At 37.7% G+C, this 23,066-nt stretch overlaps 1 protein-coding gene across 2 annotated transcripts in view; it reads left to right on the forward strand.

The window, feature by feature from the left end:
* Positions 1-23,066, forward strand: part of LOC133530764 (ankyrin-2-like) — a 170,224-nt gene that overhangs the window by 91,889 nt on the left and 55,269 nt on the right. For both annotated transcript variants that reach the window (XM_061868826.1, XM_061868827.1), the window contains exon 3: positions 15,171-15,272. In XM_061868826.1, coding sequence (XP_061724810.1) covers positions 15,171-15,272 — 102 coding nt within the window. The remainder of the gene's footprint in view (positions 1-15,170; positions 15,273-23,066) is intronic.

Consider the following 23,066-nt stretch of genomic DNA (forward strand, 5'->3'; position numbering starts at 1 on the left):
AAACCTTGTGAGGCAAAGATGCGTCTCAAAATTGTAATTATAGTATCCGAGCTCATAGATGCAACAATTTCTGCCTCTATCCACTTGCTGTAAGAATCGATTAATAGCAAGAAGGTTTTTCCCTGGAAGGGACCAGCAAAATCGATATGGACTCGACTCCAAGGTTTGTCCGGCATTATCCATATTTGCGGATCTTTAGGTGGGTTGTTTCTCACAGACTGGCAGTCCTCGCACTCAGCCACCACCTTCTCGATATCCTTGTCCATGCCAGCCCACCAAAGGTACCCTCTAGCGTATGCTTTGGTCTGTACAATCCCGGCATGTGGAGCATGTAGCAATTTAAGTACCTTTTTGTGGAGCGAAGTAGGTATGACGACTCTGTTACACCACAATAAACAATCTTTATTGTGTGAAAGAGCATCTCTGCGGATCCAATATGGTTGCATTTCAGGATCTGTATTGGAGCGCGGCCACCCATGGAGTACGTTAAATAGCACCTTCTGTAGCATCTGATCTTTCTTGGTTTCTTCAGCAATTGCTTTTACATCCAGGTTCCATCCCAGTGGTTGCTCTTCTAGCAAAAGTACCTCGCCTAGACAGTCTACATTTGGGTTCACAGAAGACGTCTCTGGTTCTGTCCACCTGCTTAAAGCGTCCGCATTGCCAATCAACTTGCCTGGCCGATATTTGATAGAATAACTGTATCCGTTAAGTTTTAGCGACCACCGTAACATTCTAGGCGATATTTGGTCAGGAATTGGTTTCTCCGGGTTGAACAGACCAACTAAGGGTTTGTGGTCAGTGATGATGCAAAATTTCCGTCCGGCCAGGAATTGATGATACTTAGTTAGGCCGAACATTATCGCGAGGGCTTCTTTGTCAATTTGCCCGTAGCGTCTCTCATGTGGTTGTAATGTCCGAGACGCCATCATCACTGGACGTTCGGATCCATCTTCCATGATGTGGACCAACGCGGCTCCCAAACCATAATCTGACGAGTCGCAAACCAGTAACAAATCTTTATTTAGGTCATATCCGACTAATGTACAATCCGACGACAAAAGATTCTTAGCTTTATTAAACGCAGCTTGTTCCTTCTCACCCCAAGTCCACGGTGATTTCCCTTCCAGCAACCGGTACAATGGTTCAAGCAATGTTGCTTTGTCAGGCAAGAATTTCTCGTAGTACGTGTATAGTCCTAAAAATGCTCTTAATGTCTCTTTATTTGTGGGCGCTGGTTTACCCTGAATCTCTTCTACTTTGTCCGGTGTCGGATGAAGCCCCTCGGCGTCCAGCATATGGCCCAAAAAGGTGATACTCCGTGAAGCAAAGACGCATTTATTAACGTTTAGTCGAAAACCCAGATCTTGCAGCTTTTTCAGTACTGCGTTCAATCTCTGGTTATGCTCTTCCATATTTCTCCCTGTGACGGCCACATCGTCTAGAAGACACGCGACTCCTTCCATGTCTGCCAGGGTGGTAGACATAAGCCTCTGGAAGATGCCCGGCGCAGCGCTCACCCCGTAAGCTAAACGATTCACCTTCATTAGTCCAATGGGTGTATTTAGTGTTAGCAGCGTCGCGGTATCATCGTCCACCTTGAGCTGGGTGTACGCCTGCTTCAAGTCCAATTTGCTAAATATGCTTCCCCCGCTAAGCTTCACGAATGCCTCTGTCGATGTAGGGAGCGGGTATGAGTCAGCATCTATTGATGCGTTAACCGTAGAACGATAGTCTCCACAGATACGCAAAGATCCATTATCTTTCTTAACAATTCTTAAGGGAGTTGCCCACTTTGAATATTTGATTGGTGTTAATACACCGTCCTTAATCATCTGACGCAGCTCATCCTCCACTTGCTGTTTTAGTGGGAATGGTACAGGTCTCGCTTTCATGAATCGTGGCGCGGTCCCGGGTCGCACATGCAGTGACACTGGTGGCCCGGTGTACTCTCCCAAACCCTCCATAAACAAATCTGGGTATTTATTCTTCCATTCAGCTACTTCCTCTTCTGACCAGCCCACGCCATCCACTTGCAGCCCCAGCTTCTTAAACCAGTTCCTACCGAGCAAGCTCGGTCCGCAGCCCGCGACCACCAACAGTTCACATTGAGCCTCCTTGTCGCCTAAAACTACTCGTACGTGTAACAACCCTAAAACTCTTAAAGGGGCACGGCTCCACGTAACTAGTTTCACATTTGTGGTATTTAATGGGGGCGGGTTGAACCACAACTTTTTAAATGTCTCCTCGGATATTATAGATCTCGAGGCTCCGGAATCTATTTCCATTAATAATTTGGTTCCATTAATATCCACATTTGCTCTAATCGGTTCACAGTAATCCTCCGCGCAGACATAAATTCCATTCATCATGTCTTCCTGGTCAGAGTTGGAGTCGCATGAACACTTGTCATCCGTCAGATGGACCTTACCTAGTTTCTTATTGCAAGCCGAAGCAATATGCCCATGTCGCTTACAATAATAACACTGAGCCTTACTGAAAGGGCACCGCTCATTCGGTTTGTGAACCCGGGCACAATGTTTGCAATTCACTATTGACTGTATTTTATCAATTTCCATCTGGTCACTTTCGTTATGTGGAGTTTGCTTAGATGTACTAGCACGCGCTTCAGGGTACAAGTCTGGGAACGTCGCCTGGTAGTTAAGACAATACTGAACGGCCCCCGTATACGTGAGGTCCTTGGTCTTCAACAATTCGCGGCGCAGGCGCTCGTCGCGCACCCCCAGTACTAGTCTATCTCTCAACTGTCGCTTAAGATCGGCAAAGTTACATTTAGCACCGAGTAAACTTATCGCGCCGATGAACTCTTGCACGCTCTCTTGTTGTAATTGTATGCGTTTATGAAACTTTCCCGCTTGTAAAATTTCATTTACTTCCGGCTCAAAAAACTGATCCAAAACACGGATAATGTCCTCAAATGAAACACTTGTTGGCCTCTGCGGGACCAGAAGTGATGCAATGAGCGAATAAGTGTCCTTGCCACACTGGGACAGAAACAACGAGCGCGCCCGAGCCGGGTCCTGCGCTACGCCCGCCACGTCCAATGCACATAATAATTGTTCCTTATAATCACACCACTTGTCAGTTTTTGGGTTGAATTGTCCGAGAAGCACCACATTTGAAAGATTACTGTTCATTTTGCACACAAATTACATTAATTTACCATAGTCGCCAATAAAAGATACAACGCCATTGAGGTCAGAAGCAAAACTCTTTTATTTCCAAACTACCTTCAGCTGTCATTACAATTCAATCCTGCAAGTACCCATCTAAATACATAACACACATATTGTTAAAGTTTTCAGTGCGACAAAATTTGTATGAATGTTATGCAAAAGATCTAGAAAAATAGTAAAATGTGCATCCTCAAGCAAAAACTTGTAATAAGAATAATAAGTTCTGTACCCCTAGTGTAAATAATTTCGATTTCGAAACGTGACGTACGCGTTTGCGTTAAGTCTCATTTTGTATGGGTTTTTGAACAGCGCGCCAAGCGGGACGTTTTGGAAAGTCAAAAATCTCATACAAAATGACACTTAACGCAAACGCGTACGTCACGTTTCGCTGTCGAAAATATTTACACTAGGGGTACTGGTCCGGCAAAACGAAAAAGTTTGCAGCGTTCCCAGTTTGAAATAATACTTACTGAGTAATTTTACGCTGTTCAATTTTTTACAATTCAGATTCAGCTTGCTTTCATATTATGAAATATAATAATTGTAACTGTAATATACTATATATATAAACTGTAAAATAGTAAAGTATTTGCGATTTTAAGGAAAGACATACAACTATACGACCACAAATACAATAATGTGTGTTGTAGAATTCAATTACTTACTTACTATCACCCGGCACGATGAATTGGATCAATGTCTCGTTCCATCAACATAATACCTACTGCTCGCCTTAAGTATATGTAGATAGGTCATTCACAGGCATTTTGGCTAAAACTATGCCGCCACCCGCTTGTCTTTGTACCGACAAAAATCACGACCAGAAAGACTCCATCCTTTCATAATTTTCCGCGATTGACATATATCTAAGGACGGGCCTTACGGGCACTAAGAATGGTGCTAGTTCATTGGTGTCACTCGTGCAGTCTAACGCAACTAGTTGCACCAATTGCGCACGTGATCCGAACGCATCAACGAATCGCGTTGTGGCTGTAGACTGCACGATTGGCTCGAATTCGTGTGCGATTCTTAATATTCTTATTGCCCGTAAAGCCCGTCTGTAGATATATGTCTTCCTCGCGTTGTGCCGGCTGAGCTAAAAAGCCGACAGTTGGCATGATAAAGTTGATGGATAACTTAGCATTAAATTCAACAGTATACAGATTACTGCAAGTTATTAAGAGGGAAGAATAGCTTTGCGGTCGTAACGAAATAACGGTACAGAAAACGGTTTCCACTGACTAAATCTTAACAAATCACTGATTTTTATTTCGACCGCTTCAGCATAATATGTATATTCTAGGTTAATAAGTTACGCTTTTAAAAAAATGTATAGCAAATTTTGAAAAAAAAAGGAAAACCTATAACTATACTAAAAAAATCACGGAAAATGGAAAATATTTAGAAGTGGAAAAACATTTTCTGTTTTTGTATGGGCAAATACGTGGTATAATTGACTTTTAAGGAAGCTGCCATACGCACCACGTCCCCGAAAATGTGCATTTTTTGGGGAATGTCCTATGGGTCTGCCTGAGTCTGTTATCCTTTCAAGAACAAAAATTGCACCATGATTATTTCTACGCGCATGTGACCCAGATCGGTATTAAATTATCTTAATAAATAATTCTCGCCATTGTCACGATCGTAATATCACGAACCAATAAAGACGGGTATATCCGTCGCGGCTATAAATGGCGAAACAGGTCACGGCGGCGCTGAACGCGAATAGCCGGCGAATCGATAGCTTAACCCAGACTTAGCTCAGCTTGGCTGAAGCCTGGCTATGTACGTATGTACCTACAATCTAGTATAGGTAAATTATGAAATTAGCTCCTCTATTATACAACGTGCCCACGAGGAACCCGAAAGATTATAACCGTATATTCCTGGCCATATTTAAATACTAAAATGTCCTATAAATTTTCTGCCTGATTAGTTTCAGAGTTAATACTAATTATATAAAAAATATTTTTTTTATTGTTGCTTAGTCTAAAACACTTTTTTTATGGCGATCTTGCCACCACGTGGCCTAGTCCAAATATGCTGACTATCAAAGACTGAGAAGTAACACTATGCAAAGATTACGTTTAATTTTATTTAATTTTTTATATTTATTACGTACATGGAAATCCTACAGCTTTAGCTAATATAGAAAAGATATTGGTTACAATATACATCTAATGTTCGCTAACCATCGGCCCCATCTCAGTTCGTTTGCCTTGCCTCCTATATCATGAAATTCATGAAAAAAAAACATCAATTTGCAGTATAAGTTGTTCGATTTGAAGATGGCCCTGAGCGGCTAATCTTTTGTTTATTGTTAACTAAAACCGCGCGTGCCACTACCTGCAAAAAAGGGTCGTATAATTCTAATTGGCACCTGAGCGCGGGCTAATCCAACGCTCAAAAAACCAGTGTACCTACACTCTCCGATAACTCGCCTTTGTTCCGCATATCGAGGACACATTTTAGACTGGTTCGGTAGCGTTCGACTCGCCGGCACTCTGTAACCGTAGAGGGACCACACAAGAAATCGCAAATTATTTTTATTTCAATAAACATTGGAGGTGTAGTACAATACCGGTTAAAGTGACCGGACCCTTTTTTTGCAGGTAGTGGCACGCGCGGTTTTAGTTAATAATAGACAAAGGATAAGCCGTTCGGGGCCAGCTACAAATCTAACGACTATACCTACGACTTCTGACATATTTCATCGGTTATATTATATTAATGTCAATAATATGTTTATCCTATTCTACCACCGGGTTGAAAATTAGTCACGTTACTTCATTATTGGTAAAAGATCCGTAACCTATTGAATATGTAACGGGTATAGTATGTGACTTGAAACTCCAAAGGATTCAATTTTATGTGGAGGGCACGCGTGACGCATAGTTAGAAAATTCAAGAAAAATACATAAATACTTTAGTTATGAAGAAAACTTCATGCTCACATTCCTATACTTATAGGGAAAGATAAAATTTTATTTGCGAAGATTTAAAATTAGGTACTTTAAAGTACTACACTATAAATTTTTTATACAAGAGTCCTATGGACAGTAAGTACTTCATAGTTCAAAAACATGGACTACCTATAAGTCTATGAAGTCAGATAGACCTCCTAAATGGCAAGAAATAACTCTCCGTCATGAACAGAAGACAAAAGTAGAAACGCCACTTTATTAGTTTTTTTTTAAGTATTATTGGCAAGTCATTATTTTATGCCACAATGGCCGGTTTGAATAAAAAAGTAAAAACTCCACAGACACGAACAATTTTAAATCCTTGGTTGGGAGATATCTCATTTCTCGCGGTTGACAAAGGTGTCAGAGAAGGAGAAGATGACACTAGGCTTGCTTTATTACTTATTAGTCTTCTTACGATTAAATATATCTTGCGGTAAGATATAGATTTAGTTATAAAGGCCTTTATTTAAATTGTTATTCGAGTAGAATTTATATAGATCATGTCATTCACGAGGACGGCTTGACTCGTATTGTCATGTCATTAAAGGTCAGATTTGACAAATCTGCTCGTCATCATGGATGATATGAACCTATACTCGTACCTAGTACAGTCAGGATCAATAGTAACGGATGAAACAACGCGACAAAAGTATTTGAAATCTCTTTCAGATAAATTTTCCAAATATAGATAAATTTCTAAAATTCACGTTCCAAAGTATATATTTTACAGTCTCAGTTGTTCTACATTGAAGACATGACTTTTTGTTAAGCTGTTACAGAATGGTAGGTACTTATGAAGCGTTATTTGATTTGAGTTAAAGCACGAAGAAAAACTGATGTTCTCGTAGTTTAAATAAAACGACCTTAAGCAAAAACAAATGAAGAATTTATTTATTGAATTATAATCCGGAGGTGAGAGTTTATATTAAAAGAAATACGATTATAGGTTTGAAATACAATTGATTACAACATGTAATTTTTTTTAAATAGTATTAAATCTACATTTCACAATATCAGAGTTCACACGTTTCAAAGTGAACTATGACATTTAAACCTCGCCCGGGAAATAGCTCCTTCCCGGCGACTGACAAAGATGTCTGGCGTCGAGACGTTTAGATGGCACTGCCGGCAACGTCTCCCCTTTTGAGTTCCACAAGCTTATTTAAAGAGACAGAGCAAACATGGAAGAAACTGCTCAATGCATCATTGCGTTTTCCTAGGGTTGTTCCGACAATTTGCCACAGCTTCCTTTAGCTTTAGTTTTTTTTAAAGCGTGTCATCTTAACTTCCAACCTTGACGGAAACTATGCTTCATTGGGACTGGTCCGGTTTACTTACAATATTAAAAAAAATACCATCATATAATACACTGAGCATAGACCTTCAAATTATACCCTCATTTCACATTCTGCAAAGCAATTTGATAGATATTTCCTCGCTTACGTCTGTTCGGTAGAATAATCAGGAAAATCATACTTTTAAATGTTAGTTGTAAACTTTAAGGAATGTAAGACAAATAATTGAATAAATGCATAAATTATGATTATAATTATCATTCATAGTAACATACAATATTTTTATAGACAGATATACCTATAGTCCAAAGGGTTCGTACTAAGTACAAGCAAGATAGCCCAGTACAAGTGGCATTGATATTCGCAGATTTATCAGATTTTGTGTGTTTTTCGCTGAATAGTTCCTAAAACTATAAATTGATTTCAAGATCAAGACAGCCTACCTATAGACTATTCTGCAATCAATGTTGTCAAGAAACAAGTCGATACTTTAAAACAAAGCTTTTTCAAAGTCACTTGCAATTTTTCTGCCCACGTAACTTTGACTTTGAATCCACGCTGGACAGACAAAGCAGTCTGTATTCTTTGTTCCCATTTTTCTCATTAGCTCCGGCTCTCGTTCAGGAAAACTTATTTCACATAGGTTGGATAATGAGTAGTGTTGGTAGGAACTCGAGGCTTTTGAGTCTATATTTAAAACACTTTTTTTTACGATATCATCGCTTAAAAAACTTCTGAATCTTTTATGTCCCGAGTCGAGAGTTCAAGACCTTTATTGAGTGTTTTTAAGTGCAACTCAAAAAGACTCGAGCCTCCGAATAAGGACTCAACTAACAATTTTATAGGATTTATTGAAATGACAGTAAATAAAATAGGCGTTATTGTATGATATTGTGTATCTTATACATCAATTTGACACGAACACAATTGTATTTTTTGTTCGTAAATAAATTGAAAGTTATCGGAAAAAGGACTCAAATATTTACAAAAGACTCGGGTTTCTAACAAGTTAAGAAAGACCCGAGCTTTGACTCACTTATAAAAAATTGAGTTGTTTTAAATTGAGTCGAGTCTTAAAGTAGAGGACTCAAAAGACTCGAGACTTGACCACACTAGTAATGAGTTGGTTTCATTTCAAGTAATTACCCGACTGCCAACGGGAGGAGGGTAATGTTTTTGGAGTGTATATATGTCTGTTTCTTTGTGGCCTCCTGTAGCCTAAACGGCTTGATGGATTTTGATGTATGAGGTATCGTTAGATTCGTCTTTATCACGGGAGTGCCATAAAATGCTTTTGGGGGTAACTAAAAAGTTAAAAATAAATTAAAAAATATTATTAAAAAACAAAAAACCCGACTGCACACTAAAAAAGAGGAAAACATGCCCCAAAAGAATATTGTTGTTGATGGTAAGTATCGCAGGCGGGGAACAACAACCTAAACAACCTAAATGACTATAAGTAACCCTCTGTTGGTCCCCGCCTGCGATACTTACCATCAACAACAATATTCTTGTGGGGCTTGTTTTCCTCTTTTTTAGTGTGCAGTCGGGTTTTTTGTTTTTTATAATAATTAATATTGTAAATCGAACTTAGCCATTTCAGATTCACTTTATACTTTAGCATGAACCAACCCTATTTTATAGATATATAATATATCTTAGAAGATTAGGCTCGAAGTATTAAGATTTAATATTATTACACAGCGTAGGTACATACCACGTTCACTACGGACTCATGCTGATATTAGGCGATCAAGTCATCATCCATCGTAATATCTATGTGCAAACTTTAATAACACATTTTCAAGAAGCTTAGACAATTAAGTTAACAATAGGTACAAATAGACAAATAAGCAATGATACACAACATAACATGTGCGAGGCCCTTTATTGGTCATATGAAAACTGATCACAACCCCGAATATCATCGACAAATGTCGATTTCGACGAATCTATTCACTCAAACTCAATAGCACAGATGACTTGACGATAAATAACATGGGGAAAGTATCGGAAAGACCATCGAAAGCTCCCCTTTCGACAGTATTCCACACGTACAATATATCCACCGTAAGTGCATTTGAAAATTCATTCTATTATAAACCTTAGTCCCATGTAATAAAGTACAAATTCTTACTGATTTTCAAATGCATTTATGGTGATATGCTAAGTGACGGTACTTAGTGTGGCAAGACGAAATGACGTCACCTTAGGGGAGTCGGTGAATGATATTTTATTATCGATTTGAGTTTTCGAAATGTAGGAAAATGTACTTAACGGAGCGAAATGACATTACGAATTATTTGAAAATGTTTATAGAGCTCCAACTGTGATGTTCAGTAGGCCTAAGATGGTCGGCTCTTTATCATTCGTCACCATGCCTGTAACGTTTTAACAAGTATTTAAATGGTAAAGTTTTTAATCGCAAAAGGGACGGGCATAGTGGCAAGTGATAAAAAAGTGGCTGTGACATAATCGGACAGACAGACGGACATGACGAATCTATAAGGGTTCCGTTTTTTGCCATTTGGCTACGGAACCCTAAAAATGGTACCATACTGCCAGCCCTGCTTTTTACTGGTTTTATAACAATTGTAAAAATGTCAGTCTTTATGAACAAATGGTCACATCACTCACATAGAATTCTAAGTAATAATCACTTTATCTTTACCACACTACAAATATTTTGCAAGTAAACCTCAAGCACTTTTACGAGTCATAAAAATGAAATGCTCCAAGTGTTTTCTTAGTTGGTCCTCTATTTCTAGTGTGGCAGCATCCTCGATTCCCGACTCATTTCCTTATTATCTACATACGAACTAAATTCCGGCGTTTTCCGATTTCCTTCATATAAATCCTATAGTTTAACATATGTATTTATATTTTCATTATATTACATGTACCTACTTTAGTTAGGAAAAAATATATAAAATAATAAAGTGATTTTCGGACCTCCCGTGGTATGTACGAGTTCGAAAATGACTGTTTTCCTTTTTCTTAGTTTTTACTTGCTGCCTAATATAATTACATTAATTACATAATGTAATAACGACATTAAACATATTTTTTTACGTTATGATGCATAAACAAATAATAAAATCTGAATAATGTTTTTATTGCCGTTTCCGTAAGAACGGATGTTTTTTAAGCTTCTAAGTTATGTAAGTAGTATCTTTATATTCAACTTGTTTTAAATGACTGAGTTTTGGGTAGGTAACAAATAATAACTTAAATTAAACTTTTTCCTATTCCGAAAATCGGTGAAATTTTAAAAATTATTACCTGAATGATCCCTAAACCCTTTTTTACTCGATCAATATTTCAATTAGGCCCGATTTAATGACGCCGCGCAATAATCGGTTGAATAAAAGTAAAAACAAAGCATTCACAATCACCCCAGGGCAGCAACCCCCGAACTGGGGTGACGAAATTACCAAAATCTAAAATCAATCTACCAGTTTAAGTGTAGTCTCTGACTACGCACATTTGTTATGAATCTCGGGATCAAGTTATGCTGGTTTGTGAGAACTGTATACGTCTGAGCTCGCGCAACCACAAGTCAAAGCAATTTGAACCTTCTAAACAGCAGTTACAATGCACATTTAAACGACAGCGCCAATGTCATAAGGACTTGCTAGCGCAAGGCGTGTATTGTGTGCTGCCATTTAAATATGAATCGTAACTACTGTGCACAAGGTTCCTATTAGTTTAATCTAGTAAGACGTGATCGTACGAAATAGAGTGAATGCATAATTGGTCGCGTGCACATGCACTGTGCCGTGTGAATGCATTAGGCGGAATGTACATTTATTTATGTTGGGCAATCGATTTTTGTGATGTGAAAAAAAAACATTGAACACACAATCTAACGCCAAATTCTAATTAATTTTAAAGCATACAAGCAGTGCATGGCATCTTTTTACTTAACACTGACGTCAAAAAAACGCAAGCTGCAGCAATCGGGCTATATAATAATAAGTGGTTGCAGATGCAGAAGGCGGTGGTCTTGGACATGGCGCGGATTGTCTGGTCCGGCGGTCTCTGTGGCCCTGTCCACCGGCAGCTTGGGCCCTGCCCCGCTGCTGGCGGCACCCTAGGGTTTTTACAATGTATTAATAAGTATGTGTTTTGTATTATTTTTGTATGTGTTTTTATATTTTACTTTTATCCATTTTGTAAAAACCTCGTCACCTTAGAAGAAAGATGAATAAAGAGATATTAAATTTTCACGAGGTTTCTGCATGTGTTCCCATATTCACCATACGAACCCAGAGACGACTCAGAAAATACCACTCTGGAGACTAAGGATTTGGAGAGCCGATTCCAAATAGAGATGGGAGGCCTGAAGAAGAAGAAGAGTGACAGAGGGATAAAAAGCGTTTCGCTGTCGATAGCGCAAGCGATTGTCACCTTGGCTAGGCACCTTGCGCTTTTTTTATGCTGAATATTTATTTAAGTTTGCGAACCGTAAGATGGGGCGGCAAAAGTGATTTTAATGAGTGCGTCATTTTATTCAGTCTGTTTGGACTAAAGCACTTAAAAGTGCTTTCCAGCACTTTACGCGTCCAAGTGCCGCTGCATTGAAATGGGGAGTTTTGATGAGAGAAAACGAAGGGTTGACAGTGACTTAAATATATATGCGTAGGGTTGGCATATTATTCGGAACCGATATGGGCGAATACATATTCACATAGTTTTGTTTAGTTAAATATGTGAACTAACTGGTTAAACATAATATATCTAAGGACGGGCCTTACGGGCAATATAGAATGTGGTCAGTACAGCCGTGTCACGCACACGAATTCGAGCCAATCGTGCAGTCTAACGCCACAACGCGATTGGTTGATGAGTTCGCCTCACGCGCGCGATTTGTTGCAACTAGTTGCGTTAGATTGCGAGTGACATAACTGAACTAGCACCATTCTTAGTGCCCGTTAGATATATGTCAATGGGTTAAACAGACACGATTCATTATTTATGTGCGTATTTTACAGCAGTATTGATATATGGGATAAAAACGGAACAGGTAAAAATACGGGACGTGATTCTTCAATACGGTGAGAGTCCCGTACATACGGGACGCATGGCAACCCTACTTATGCGTAATCGTATAATAATTTGCTAATCTTAGCTCATATTAAATCGCGAATTTATTGTATTACCTTTATTTAACGACGTTTCTACACAGGTTTCTAATCATGGCAATGACCTCAATAGAAAAATAAAAAGTTTATGTGCAATAAAGTGCATACATACAAAAGAAAATATGTAGGTAAATTTATTTTTACATTATTTAAAATTTACTTTATTTCCATCGTACCTAAATAACATAATGAAGAAAAAATTAAATAAACAGTAGAGTTAGAGCATTTTCACTATCCTCATGATATGACCTCAAATAAATAAATATATAAAAGTGCCCTTTTCATTTTTATTTCTTCATTTAATAAATGATAATTGGTCAGAAGAAAACACTCTTCTGACCAATAATTCTCAAATAATTTAATTTTAAATTTTTTCTTCTTTTTTTTCTTCTTCTTTCTTTATTTTTCTTCATTCTTTCTCCAATCCTTCTTTCCTTCCTCCTTTTATAAAAATAATAATCTCAATTCGGTTCCGTTACGTCCGACCCATGAAAGTCCGAGTTTTTTTTTTATATAGTAAAAAATCTGCTAAATAACGCATGGATTTAAGGGCCCGATATACTCACCTGACACCCCAATATTTCATAATTAACGAGCAATCGGCAGCTCGGTACCCCATGATAACGACCCTTAAATATGTATGAGGCCATTCAAAGGGACACTTGGGTGACTTTGTTCTTTCAATGGCCCTGGGGGCGTGTTCGGAAAACTAATATATGACATTGGTTTGATACGAATTACTAATGGTCACGCCAGGTAAAAATAATACCAAGAGCGAAAGAAATGATTGTATCTATATTCGTCGGCTGAGAATACGTTTGTGCTATATCCATTTTTGAGCAAAATCGTTTTTTAATGATTGACTGAGTTTTATAAAATAACAATAGCTATAATTAGCTTTTGAATACTGGGTCCAAAAACTATGAAAAAAATTATGCAAGTACCTAAAGCTTAGCTTTAAATGCAAACTATAGCGGACATGATCGGTTGAGCTGTTTTTGAGTTTTACACATAATCTTCCATCGTTAGTAAAAGTGCTGCACACTAAGTTTTTTTTTATGTAATCGAACAAACATCAATATTAATTATAAATACAAAATACTAAAAATAGCTATCTAAAAACTAGTACATATATGTGTGTAAGTAACCTAATATGCGCCTCTAAGTAAGTTTGCAGCACTTTTACTATCGATGGCAGATTTTTTTTTGGGACAAGTATACACAGGATACCATCTAATAGCTCCCGTTTAAGGCAGCCTATGGTCTATAGTGACAAGAGGGTAATTACAGAACCCGACCCTGAGCATAGCCCGACATGCTATTAGCCGGTTCTTTTATATCACATTGGTTAGGTTAGTATACTATACCTGTATTGTCGGTCACTTAATAATTTGTTTTCAAATTAATCACCTTGCATTATTTGTGATTGTTACGCAAATGCAGACATTGAGATTGATATCAAAATAATATTAAATTAATAATTAATATTAAAAATCTGAATATGCCACTTAGCCGCCCTAACTTGGCGACTTTCTGCCCTTCTACTCTCTAAGTACTTTAAAAGTTGAATTTCATTAACCCGTATATACCTTTTTAGCCCAAGGGGCTAAGTAAATAGTTAAGGGCACAGAAGAAGGCTTCGAAGTTTTGATTAAATTACTTTTTACATTTAATCTATGTTTAGCATACCTTTTGCTTAGAGCTAAATTAGGTTTAGGACCTAGCTGGAACTTATTTATACTGCAATTAAAGCTCTTTGTGGCGTATAAAGGGACAGTTTCAAAAACATACACAGGTGAATCGACTTACGACTACCTGGCGACTTACTGGTTACGACTGTCTGGCTTTGAAAAAAATCTTAGTTTTAATAATATAATACGTACAATGGAACGTATACGTACAGTACTTTTAATTAAATGTTGGATTTTTATTATACGAACCGCGTCTTATGTGGTATGGGATGTAATGAGAAGGCCTGAAGAGCATGTGACAAGTCCTTAACATATGTACCGGTCCGAGGAATCACGGCAGAGCCCCCTTGACTTGGATTTCCGTCATCCACAGTGACCTGAAGACAGCCCAAGTAAATGAGTCGACGACCCGGAACCGACGTGTCTGGTGACTAAGGACGAGGAGAGCCGACCCCAAGTGAAATGGGATAAGGCTAGGCAGAGAAAAAGAGTTGGATTACTTGATGCAAAATATGTACCTACATATATCCGTTTTCCTGAGTTCGTGTTTTTTTTTTGTCAATACTAATTAAAACGAATAGGTACAAAAACCTATTTACAGTTATGGTGCGCCTACACTGGCAGTTATATAATGCTCCCAGCATTATTAATCAATAATTTATAATCGCTATTTGCGAAACGCGTGGTAGTTGAACGAAAAGCGACTAATAGCGTTCCACGGGGCAAAAAATGTTTGAAAATAACTTTCGTGGGCTAAGTATCTGCCTGCCGAAAAGGTTACTTATTGAATTCTACGTGGAAGAAGTCGTGAACAAAGACTTGTAAGGAAACATAGTTACAGACTACAGTGTTTGACGTCATATGTGTTTTGTTACAGGCGGACGCCAGTACCGCGTTCCTGAGGGCCGCCCGCGCCGGCCAGATCGAGAAGATCATAAGCCTCCTGGAGCAGGGGGTCGACATCAACGTTAGCAATGCTGTGAGTAACCTTTACCACTACTATATGTCATTTAAATGTGACAATCACTCTGGCCCTGCCTATGAAGCCGATGGTTCCGGGTTTCAATCCCGGTAAGGATATTTGTTCCTGAGTCTTGGGTGGGATATCAGTTCTATGTGGCGTGCTCCCATGTAAGTTCACCTCAAAGTTTGGTTCTATTGCTACCACCTTACTACGAAGTAACGAAGTACTTTAACAAGTATAAAGTTGAACACTTCATGAATTTTTCAGAACATGATTCTAAATCTAATAATCGCGGACAAACATACATATCTACATGCGTTCATACAAACATACGGGTCGAACTGAGAACCTTTTTTTTCCTAATTCGCGGGCGAAGCCGCGGGCAAAAGCTAGTCGATATATATGTATGTATATTCGTTACCTAGTACCCATAGTACAAGCTTTGCTCAGTTTGGGGCTAGGTCCACCTGTTTAAGATTGTCCCCAAATATTTATTTAATAAGTTTTAATTTTACATTTATTTTTTAATATTATTTGTACTAATATTATGTAAGTTGACATTGACATGTAATTACCTATTGCCAATAATAAATGAGTATGAGTATGAGATTAGTATGAGAAAAGAAATAATGACTTAGTCCAGTGGCCGAGGCCGGAATCGAACCATTCTGTCTTTTTTCTATCAGATAGCCAGCACAAAGCGTCTATCACAGACAATTGATTTGAGGGTAGATGATGTGTTAATTAAGTTAAGTTCAAGCAAGTTACAATATGTAAAGTAAGGAGTAAATACCTATACTTATACATACCTAACATATAAAAAGTATTGATTGTCGGCAAATCAGCAAACTATTTTTATGACCAAGTTGTTCGCGGGCGATAATTCGTAAAGTAGTTAAGGGAGATGTACAATGAAACCTCGTGAACGTCAGCTATCGCTGTTGGCGGGTTGAGGAACGGTAGTTACCTAAACGCGAAGAAAGATACAATTATATATATATAATTATATATTGATGGCGAACGACCTAGAGGCATTAGCCCAATAAAGTTGGGCAGATCAAGTCCGTTCTACCCTAAACACCCAACCGCACGTCGCGCTTCACAATACCAAAAACACCACCGTCAAAGAGAAGCAGATTCCACGCAGATTTCTCGACCCTCAGCAATGATGAACACAACGCGAGGAGGTCAAACTAAACCTAAAAGTCGAATTTACCTGTTTTCAGCAGCAAAAAATAACAGTATTTATTTGCGGACTTAATTCGCGCAAGCGGCAGGATGGCGGAGCTGATGCCGACTTCCCTCACGTTATGATGACGGAGCACGCAACGCTAAAACGATTAATATGTGCGCTGACGAACGCCATTTGTAGCTTGTGTTCAGCTGTTCATAGAAAATACTTTTTTCATTTTAATTTTGCTATACCTACATATTGTGTACATTGAATACGAGCGAATATTTAAACGGTGGTTACCATAGGACCTAAAAGTATACTGAGATAAATTTTACTTAGAAATGCAATGAAAATATTAACCATACAAAATAATTCGGCCCGAAATGTAAAGCAACACACACGTTACGAGATGCGAGCTTATTAAAGTAAATGTTAACGCTTGTTAGCAGTTACTATAAAAAGCTCGTATCTTGTAATGTCATGTCATGTCTCCTAATGTTTATGCTCGGTCAAGTAGGTATTCCTACATTTTTAATGTTAACTTCTAAACTTAGTAGGCGATGGCTTACAAAATACACATTTGTTTCATATTTCATTCAAATCTACCTACCTAACAGTATTCGGGATAAATGGTTGTGACATCCGGACAGATAGACGGACGGACAGATTTTATGACGAAATTATAAGAATTCCTTTTGCCATTTTGGCTACGCTTTTTTTTACTACGTCGGTGACAAACAAGCATACGGCCCGCCTAACGGTAAGCAGTCTCCGTAGCCTATGTACGCCTGCAACTCCGGAGTTACATGCGCGTTGCCGACCCTAACACTCCGCACCTACGTTGAGCTCTGGCAACCTTACTCACCGGTAGGAACACAACACTATGAGTAGCGTCTAGTGTTATTTGGCTGCGGTTTTCTGTAAGGTGTAGGTACTTCCCCAGTTCGGCTCTGCTCTAGATCTGGAATGACATCCGCTGTGCTACCACACAAAGCATGATGATATTCACAGTGCCCGTACCTTTTGATCTTAATTTAAGGACATACGAACTCCGCGACTACTACGAATATAACAAAGTAAAGATACATGTCGCTTGCATAAACTGTCGTGACATGAAGGATCGAAACGTGATCAATTAAGTTGCTATAAAGGATATATTAAGGTACAGGTATAATAATAAAGTTAATTTATTGCTAATTAACACACATCTTGCAAACACTGCGCAAACACATGATGATCGCATGTTTGTATAATTTTATAACCGCAATACATATACAATATCTAATCAAATCGATATGGTCAAGTCAGAAACTATAATTATCTTCTTCTTTCTCGCGTTGTCCCGGCATTTTGCCATAGCTCATGGGAGTCTGGGGTCCGCTTGACAACTAATCCCAAGATTTCGCGTAGGCACTAGTTTTTACGAAAGCAACTGCCATTTGACCTTCCAACCCAGGGTAAACTAGGCCTTGTTGGGATTAGTCCGGTTTCCTCGCGATGTTTTCTTTCTACGAAAAGCGACTGGTAAATATCAAATGATATTTGGTAAATAAGTTCCGAAAAACTCAGCCCGCGACCTCCGGATTGCAAGTCGCACGCTCCTACCGCTAGGCCACCAGCGCTTTTAACTATAATTATATCATATATCATACATATCGTTGTTCCACAAAATCATAGCATTTGAAAGTTGAAGAGGAATGGTCACAAATATTTTGTAAGATACACAAAAGGAGTATTCCATGAAATTATCTACCGTTGTCTCGTACATACGCGAATTTTGTGAAGATTTGCAGGTACAAGAGTTTCCTTTTTTGTGGCTAAAAGTCAAAAATAAGCACAGAAATATAATCGCGTGCTTTAAACGCCGGAAAAAAGTCGCAACACAGAAAATAAAATTCGTCTATATGGGACAGTGCGTGGAATGCTCCAAAAAGTCCTTTTTTTATAGAAAGATAGGTATAGAAATGAGCAGACAAATCGCCTAATGGTAAGCAATAACCAGAGAGCTTGTGGGGTGTTGCCTTTCAGATAGGAGTATACGCTCTTTTCTTGAAGGTTTGAAAGTCAAACCTATCGGTCCAGAAATATCGCGAGCGACAGTTCATTCTACAGTTTAGCTGTGCAAGACGAGTTAATGGAGAACCGCACTGTTTATTAAATTGATTAATTGAAAATCTAACTAACAAATAAAAGAGTAGGTTTAATACAGAAGTAAGAAAATGACAATTACTAGAAACGTCTTCGTTTCAAAAATTATAAAACTAGCCTGTCATGAAATACTTGATAGGTATGTCCTAACTCTAATTATCTATGTTATATAATGGTAGTTTAATTTATCGCCTCATTCTTTACAACTGAGAGCAATCAATTTGTTCAGTTACATTCCGCAATCACATTGCCGACGACTTAATATTAACCGCACTTAAAACAATGGAAGTACGTTCTATGATGAGATCACACAATTGCAGGTTTTTTAGGGTTCCGTACCAGAAGGGAGATACGCGAAACCTCATTATTAAGGTTCTGCTGTCTGTCACAGTGCTGTGGGTACTCGTAGCTCAACAACCGTAATAGATAGACCACTGAAATTTTGAGGTTTGTCCCCGAAAAATGACAACCGGAACCTTATTACTAAACCTCTGGTGTCTGTCTGTCGCAGGGCTGTATTTTAAAAACCGTAATATTCTCATCACTGCCCTTGCAACAAAAAATCAAAAACAAAATTATGATTCACACGAGGAAAGTATTGTAATGTTTTGTTTTTGTGTCTCTAAACGGTTAACATACAAACCTCAAACTGAGTGTGATAATACTGATAATAAAGAAAAATAAACTGCATTTAAAAACGAATTAATCGACATTCATGCCAATATCATTTCTTCCTATTCGCAATTCTACACAGTCTAAATTCCTCACAGTAAGTATTTAACCACATTCGCTACTGTGCACAGTCATTATTTGTGTACAGTAGCGATTCAGCCTTTTCGCAATTCTGCACAATCTGAATTCTACACAACGGCATTTCACCACAGTCGCTACTGTGCACAGTCATTATTTGTGCACATTAGCGATTCAGCCTTTTCGCAATTCTGCACAATCTGAATTCTACACAACGGCATTTCACCACAGTCGCTACTGTGCACAGTCATTATTTGTGCACATTAGCGATTCTCCCTGTTCGCAATCTCGCACAATCTTAATTCTACGCAATATCATTTAATCGCATTAATAGTTTATTTTTTCGTTTTTAGTCGATATATTTAGTCAACTGTAATTTTTTGGGTTTGATGGTACCTCAAAAGTTTAAATATAGTCAAGTACAAGTCAGACTCGTGCATGAAGGGTTCCATACCACTAGAAAGTGGTCAAGAGCATGTCGGGTCATGCTTAGTTGTAGGGTTCCGTGGTTTTCCGACAGTCATAGTAAGTGATTCCGATTTAAAGTGAACTATTTGATATATGCTATTGAGATTACATACTAAAAAAATCCTACGTTATGACGGGTATCATATTACAAATTATTTTCTGACCTAAAAACCTTCCTAATACCTCACACGTCAAGGTTTTTATGGAATAAAACCCTATAACATATTACCCTAAAATCATTTGCCACTTTTTATTTTACCACTTCCGCACGTTTAATATACAAGGTGTTACAAACTGTCAAAAAGTGATAAAGATAGACAGTCGCGTGCATCCTTAAGTGCAACCTTAAGTGGGTCACAAATTTATGCACGCGACCGTACCTACTGAACCACTTTCACTATGGGACCAACCCCGTAAATGTCAAAAAAATATCGACCTCACACAAAACATCGATATTCGATCGATCAAAATGTATTTCAACGGCTATAAGTCTTGGTTGGTTGGTTGGTTAATTTCGTGGTTGGTCCCATAGTGGAAATTGTTTAGTACGTCCATCATCTATATATTTTTTGGCAGTTTGTATCATGAATAAAATAACACCTAGGTACTATACCGGGTGTCTCATTTCAATTGGTCAGTAAGAGAAACTTTTCACTTATATTTTTCAGTAGTCACACTACTATGTTTTCTAATCTACTTTCAGTACCTATGGGAAAGTCTGAAATTTAAAAAAAAAAACATACGAAGACCTGTGCACAGTAGCGACTGTGGTGAAATGCAGTTGTGTAGAATTCAGATTGTGCAGAATTGCGAAAAGGTTGAATCGCTAATGTGCACAAATAATGACTGTGCACAGCAGCGACTGTGGTGAAATGCCGTTGTGTAGAATTCAGATTGTGCAGAATTGCGAACAGGGAGAATCGCTAATGTGCACAAATAATGACTGTGCACAGTAGCGACTGTGGTGAAATGCCGTTGTGTAGAATTCAGATTGTGCAGAATTGCGAAAAGGCTGAATCGCTACTGTACACAAATAATAACTGTGCACAATAACGAATGTGGTTGAATACTTACTGTGAGGAATTCAGACTGTGTAGAATTGCGAATAGGAAGAAATGATATTGGCATGAATGTCGATTAATTCTTAAAAACAAACAACAAAGATAGGTCAAACTTGAATCGTAAATTAAGGAAAAAATCTAACAGTAATCTGTGATGGTAAATACCGAACCTTCCGGACACGAGTCTGACTCGCACTCGGCCGGTTTTTGCAAATATACGACGTTGTTCCAAGAAGTAAACTAGTGATGACGGAAGACAAGGATAGACAATCAATATGCTAAGATTATTGCAGTCATTACTTTATTTGAAATGTTATCACGACGAGGACATGATGTGCCAGTACTAATAAACCACAGAGGTCAAGACGTCTCTATTTAAGCAAGTACTAGTTGATTTTGCAGTATAGTTGCATCTAGTGTTGCTTGGAAAAATGAAGATTTTATTTGCGTTGTGTTGTTTTGTATTAACGCATAAAGCAGTGGAAGGCGGAATAATTCAGGACATATTTGAAAAAGCTAAGGAACGAGCTGTGATAGTGCATGAAGGTGTAAAGCATATATGGTCAGTTGAAAAAATTGAAAGTGATTACAAAAAAGAGAATCCAGAAAATGGAGGCCAATGGACTAGTACTGTAGCTTATCCAGCAGAAGAAAATATAAATAAAAACAGGGAAGCCCAAGGAGTAATACAAGAAAATATAAATGAAAACAGAGAAGACCTACGAGTAACACAAGAAATCCCGAATGAATATGAAAATAATTATAAGAGTGCAACTAAATCTATTGGGACTGCAGTAAAAGATAATAAGGGGAATTTCTATGAAATAACTACTGAACAGGAAAGTCGAGCAAATTTCGTAGGAGGATGTCAAACTGGACACAGACGTACAGCTGATGGCAGATGCAAGCTTGTTGCTAGTTGACGAAATTTTAAAGCAATAGTGAAAAATTGTGCGAAATGGAGAACAGTGCAATGAACTTATCAACTCTCAAAAATTCTCAAAAATCACTGCGTTTTGTATGATGACATGAATAAAGTTTTTTTTTTTTAAATTTGACCGTTTTTGTGAGTAAATCTAATTATATATAGTTTCCGACATTTAAGTTCCAACATTTGACTGTTGTCTATTGAAGTTTGTAGTGATGAGGCTAAGACGTATTGTTTGTCAAATCTAGCGATTATAAACGACTTTATTTTACAATCGATTTTTGCATATTTGTATTGTTTCGTTTGTATTATTAATTAACCTTCTTTTTCACATCGAATTCCATTTTATTGTCATTTTAATTTTGTTTTAAATGTATCGTTTATTATTATATAATCGATTTTTATCAATTTACGGAAATGTCATATGAATCGAAACGACAGACTTGGCTACAAACAACACTGCTTTTAAGAAAAAAAGAAATAATAGGTAACTGTTTGCGTGATAAATTATTATCGTAAAATATTCAATGACTATGACCTAAAATGTACATAATATAAGTTATGTTTAAGAGAAGCGAAATATTGTTTATAAGTACTTGACAAGGCCTAATATTATTACGGGATTTTATTTATAATTTCAATGAGTATAGGTTCAATGAGTGGGTATTTTGGACGTTGACATGTGTCAAATGTTGGAACTTAGATCTCACAAACTTCTAAATATGCCATTTTATATTAGCCATTTTCATTGTAAATAGTGACAGAAACAACGTAAAAAAGAAAAAAAAACAATGTTTTTATTTTTCACGAGTTGAATCTCGTAATCTAAACAATCATGGTATTTTAGAGAGTTGTAGATATTTTTATTATTTTCTTCCAATATCCGATTCGATTTATACCCCAGAGGTTAAACATTATTTCTCTAGGGCAAAAAAGCTAGAGATACGTTATGTAGTTCTGAGTGGTTGTTTACGAATTAGTGTATCTATTCCATCAGAATTCTGAATTGTGATTTCCCAAATGTATATTAATGAAATTGTTTGTCCTAAAAACAATAGAAGTTTACAAAACATATAAAAAATCCACACAATGGAAATTATGTTACGAATCTAATGCAATAAAGTGAAATAAATAATGATACGTTGAATTTAGAGTCAGACCCAGATAAGTTGGTAGCGGTTTTGACAGCCTAGACAGTGCAAGTGTTATTTTAAACGTCAAACATCTATAAAAATTATGACGTTTTTCGGCTACTTTTTTGATAATAAGATTTACATGTC

The sequence above is a fragment of the Cydia pomonella genome, chromosome 23, assembly GCF_033807575.1.
Source record: "Cydia pomonella isolate Wapato2018A chromosome 23, ilCydPomo1, whole genome shotgun sequence".
In the NCBI taxonomy this organism is placed as follows: Eukaryota; Metazoa; Arthropoda; class Insecta; order Lepidoptera; family Tortricidae; genus Cydia; species Cydia pomonella.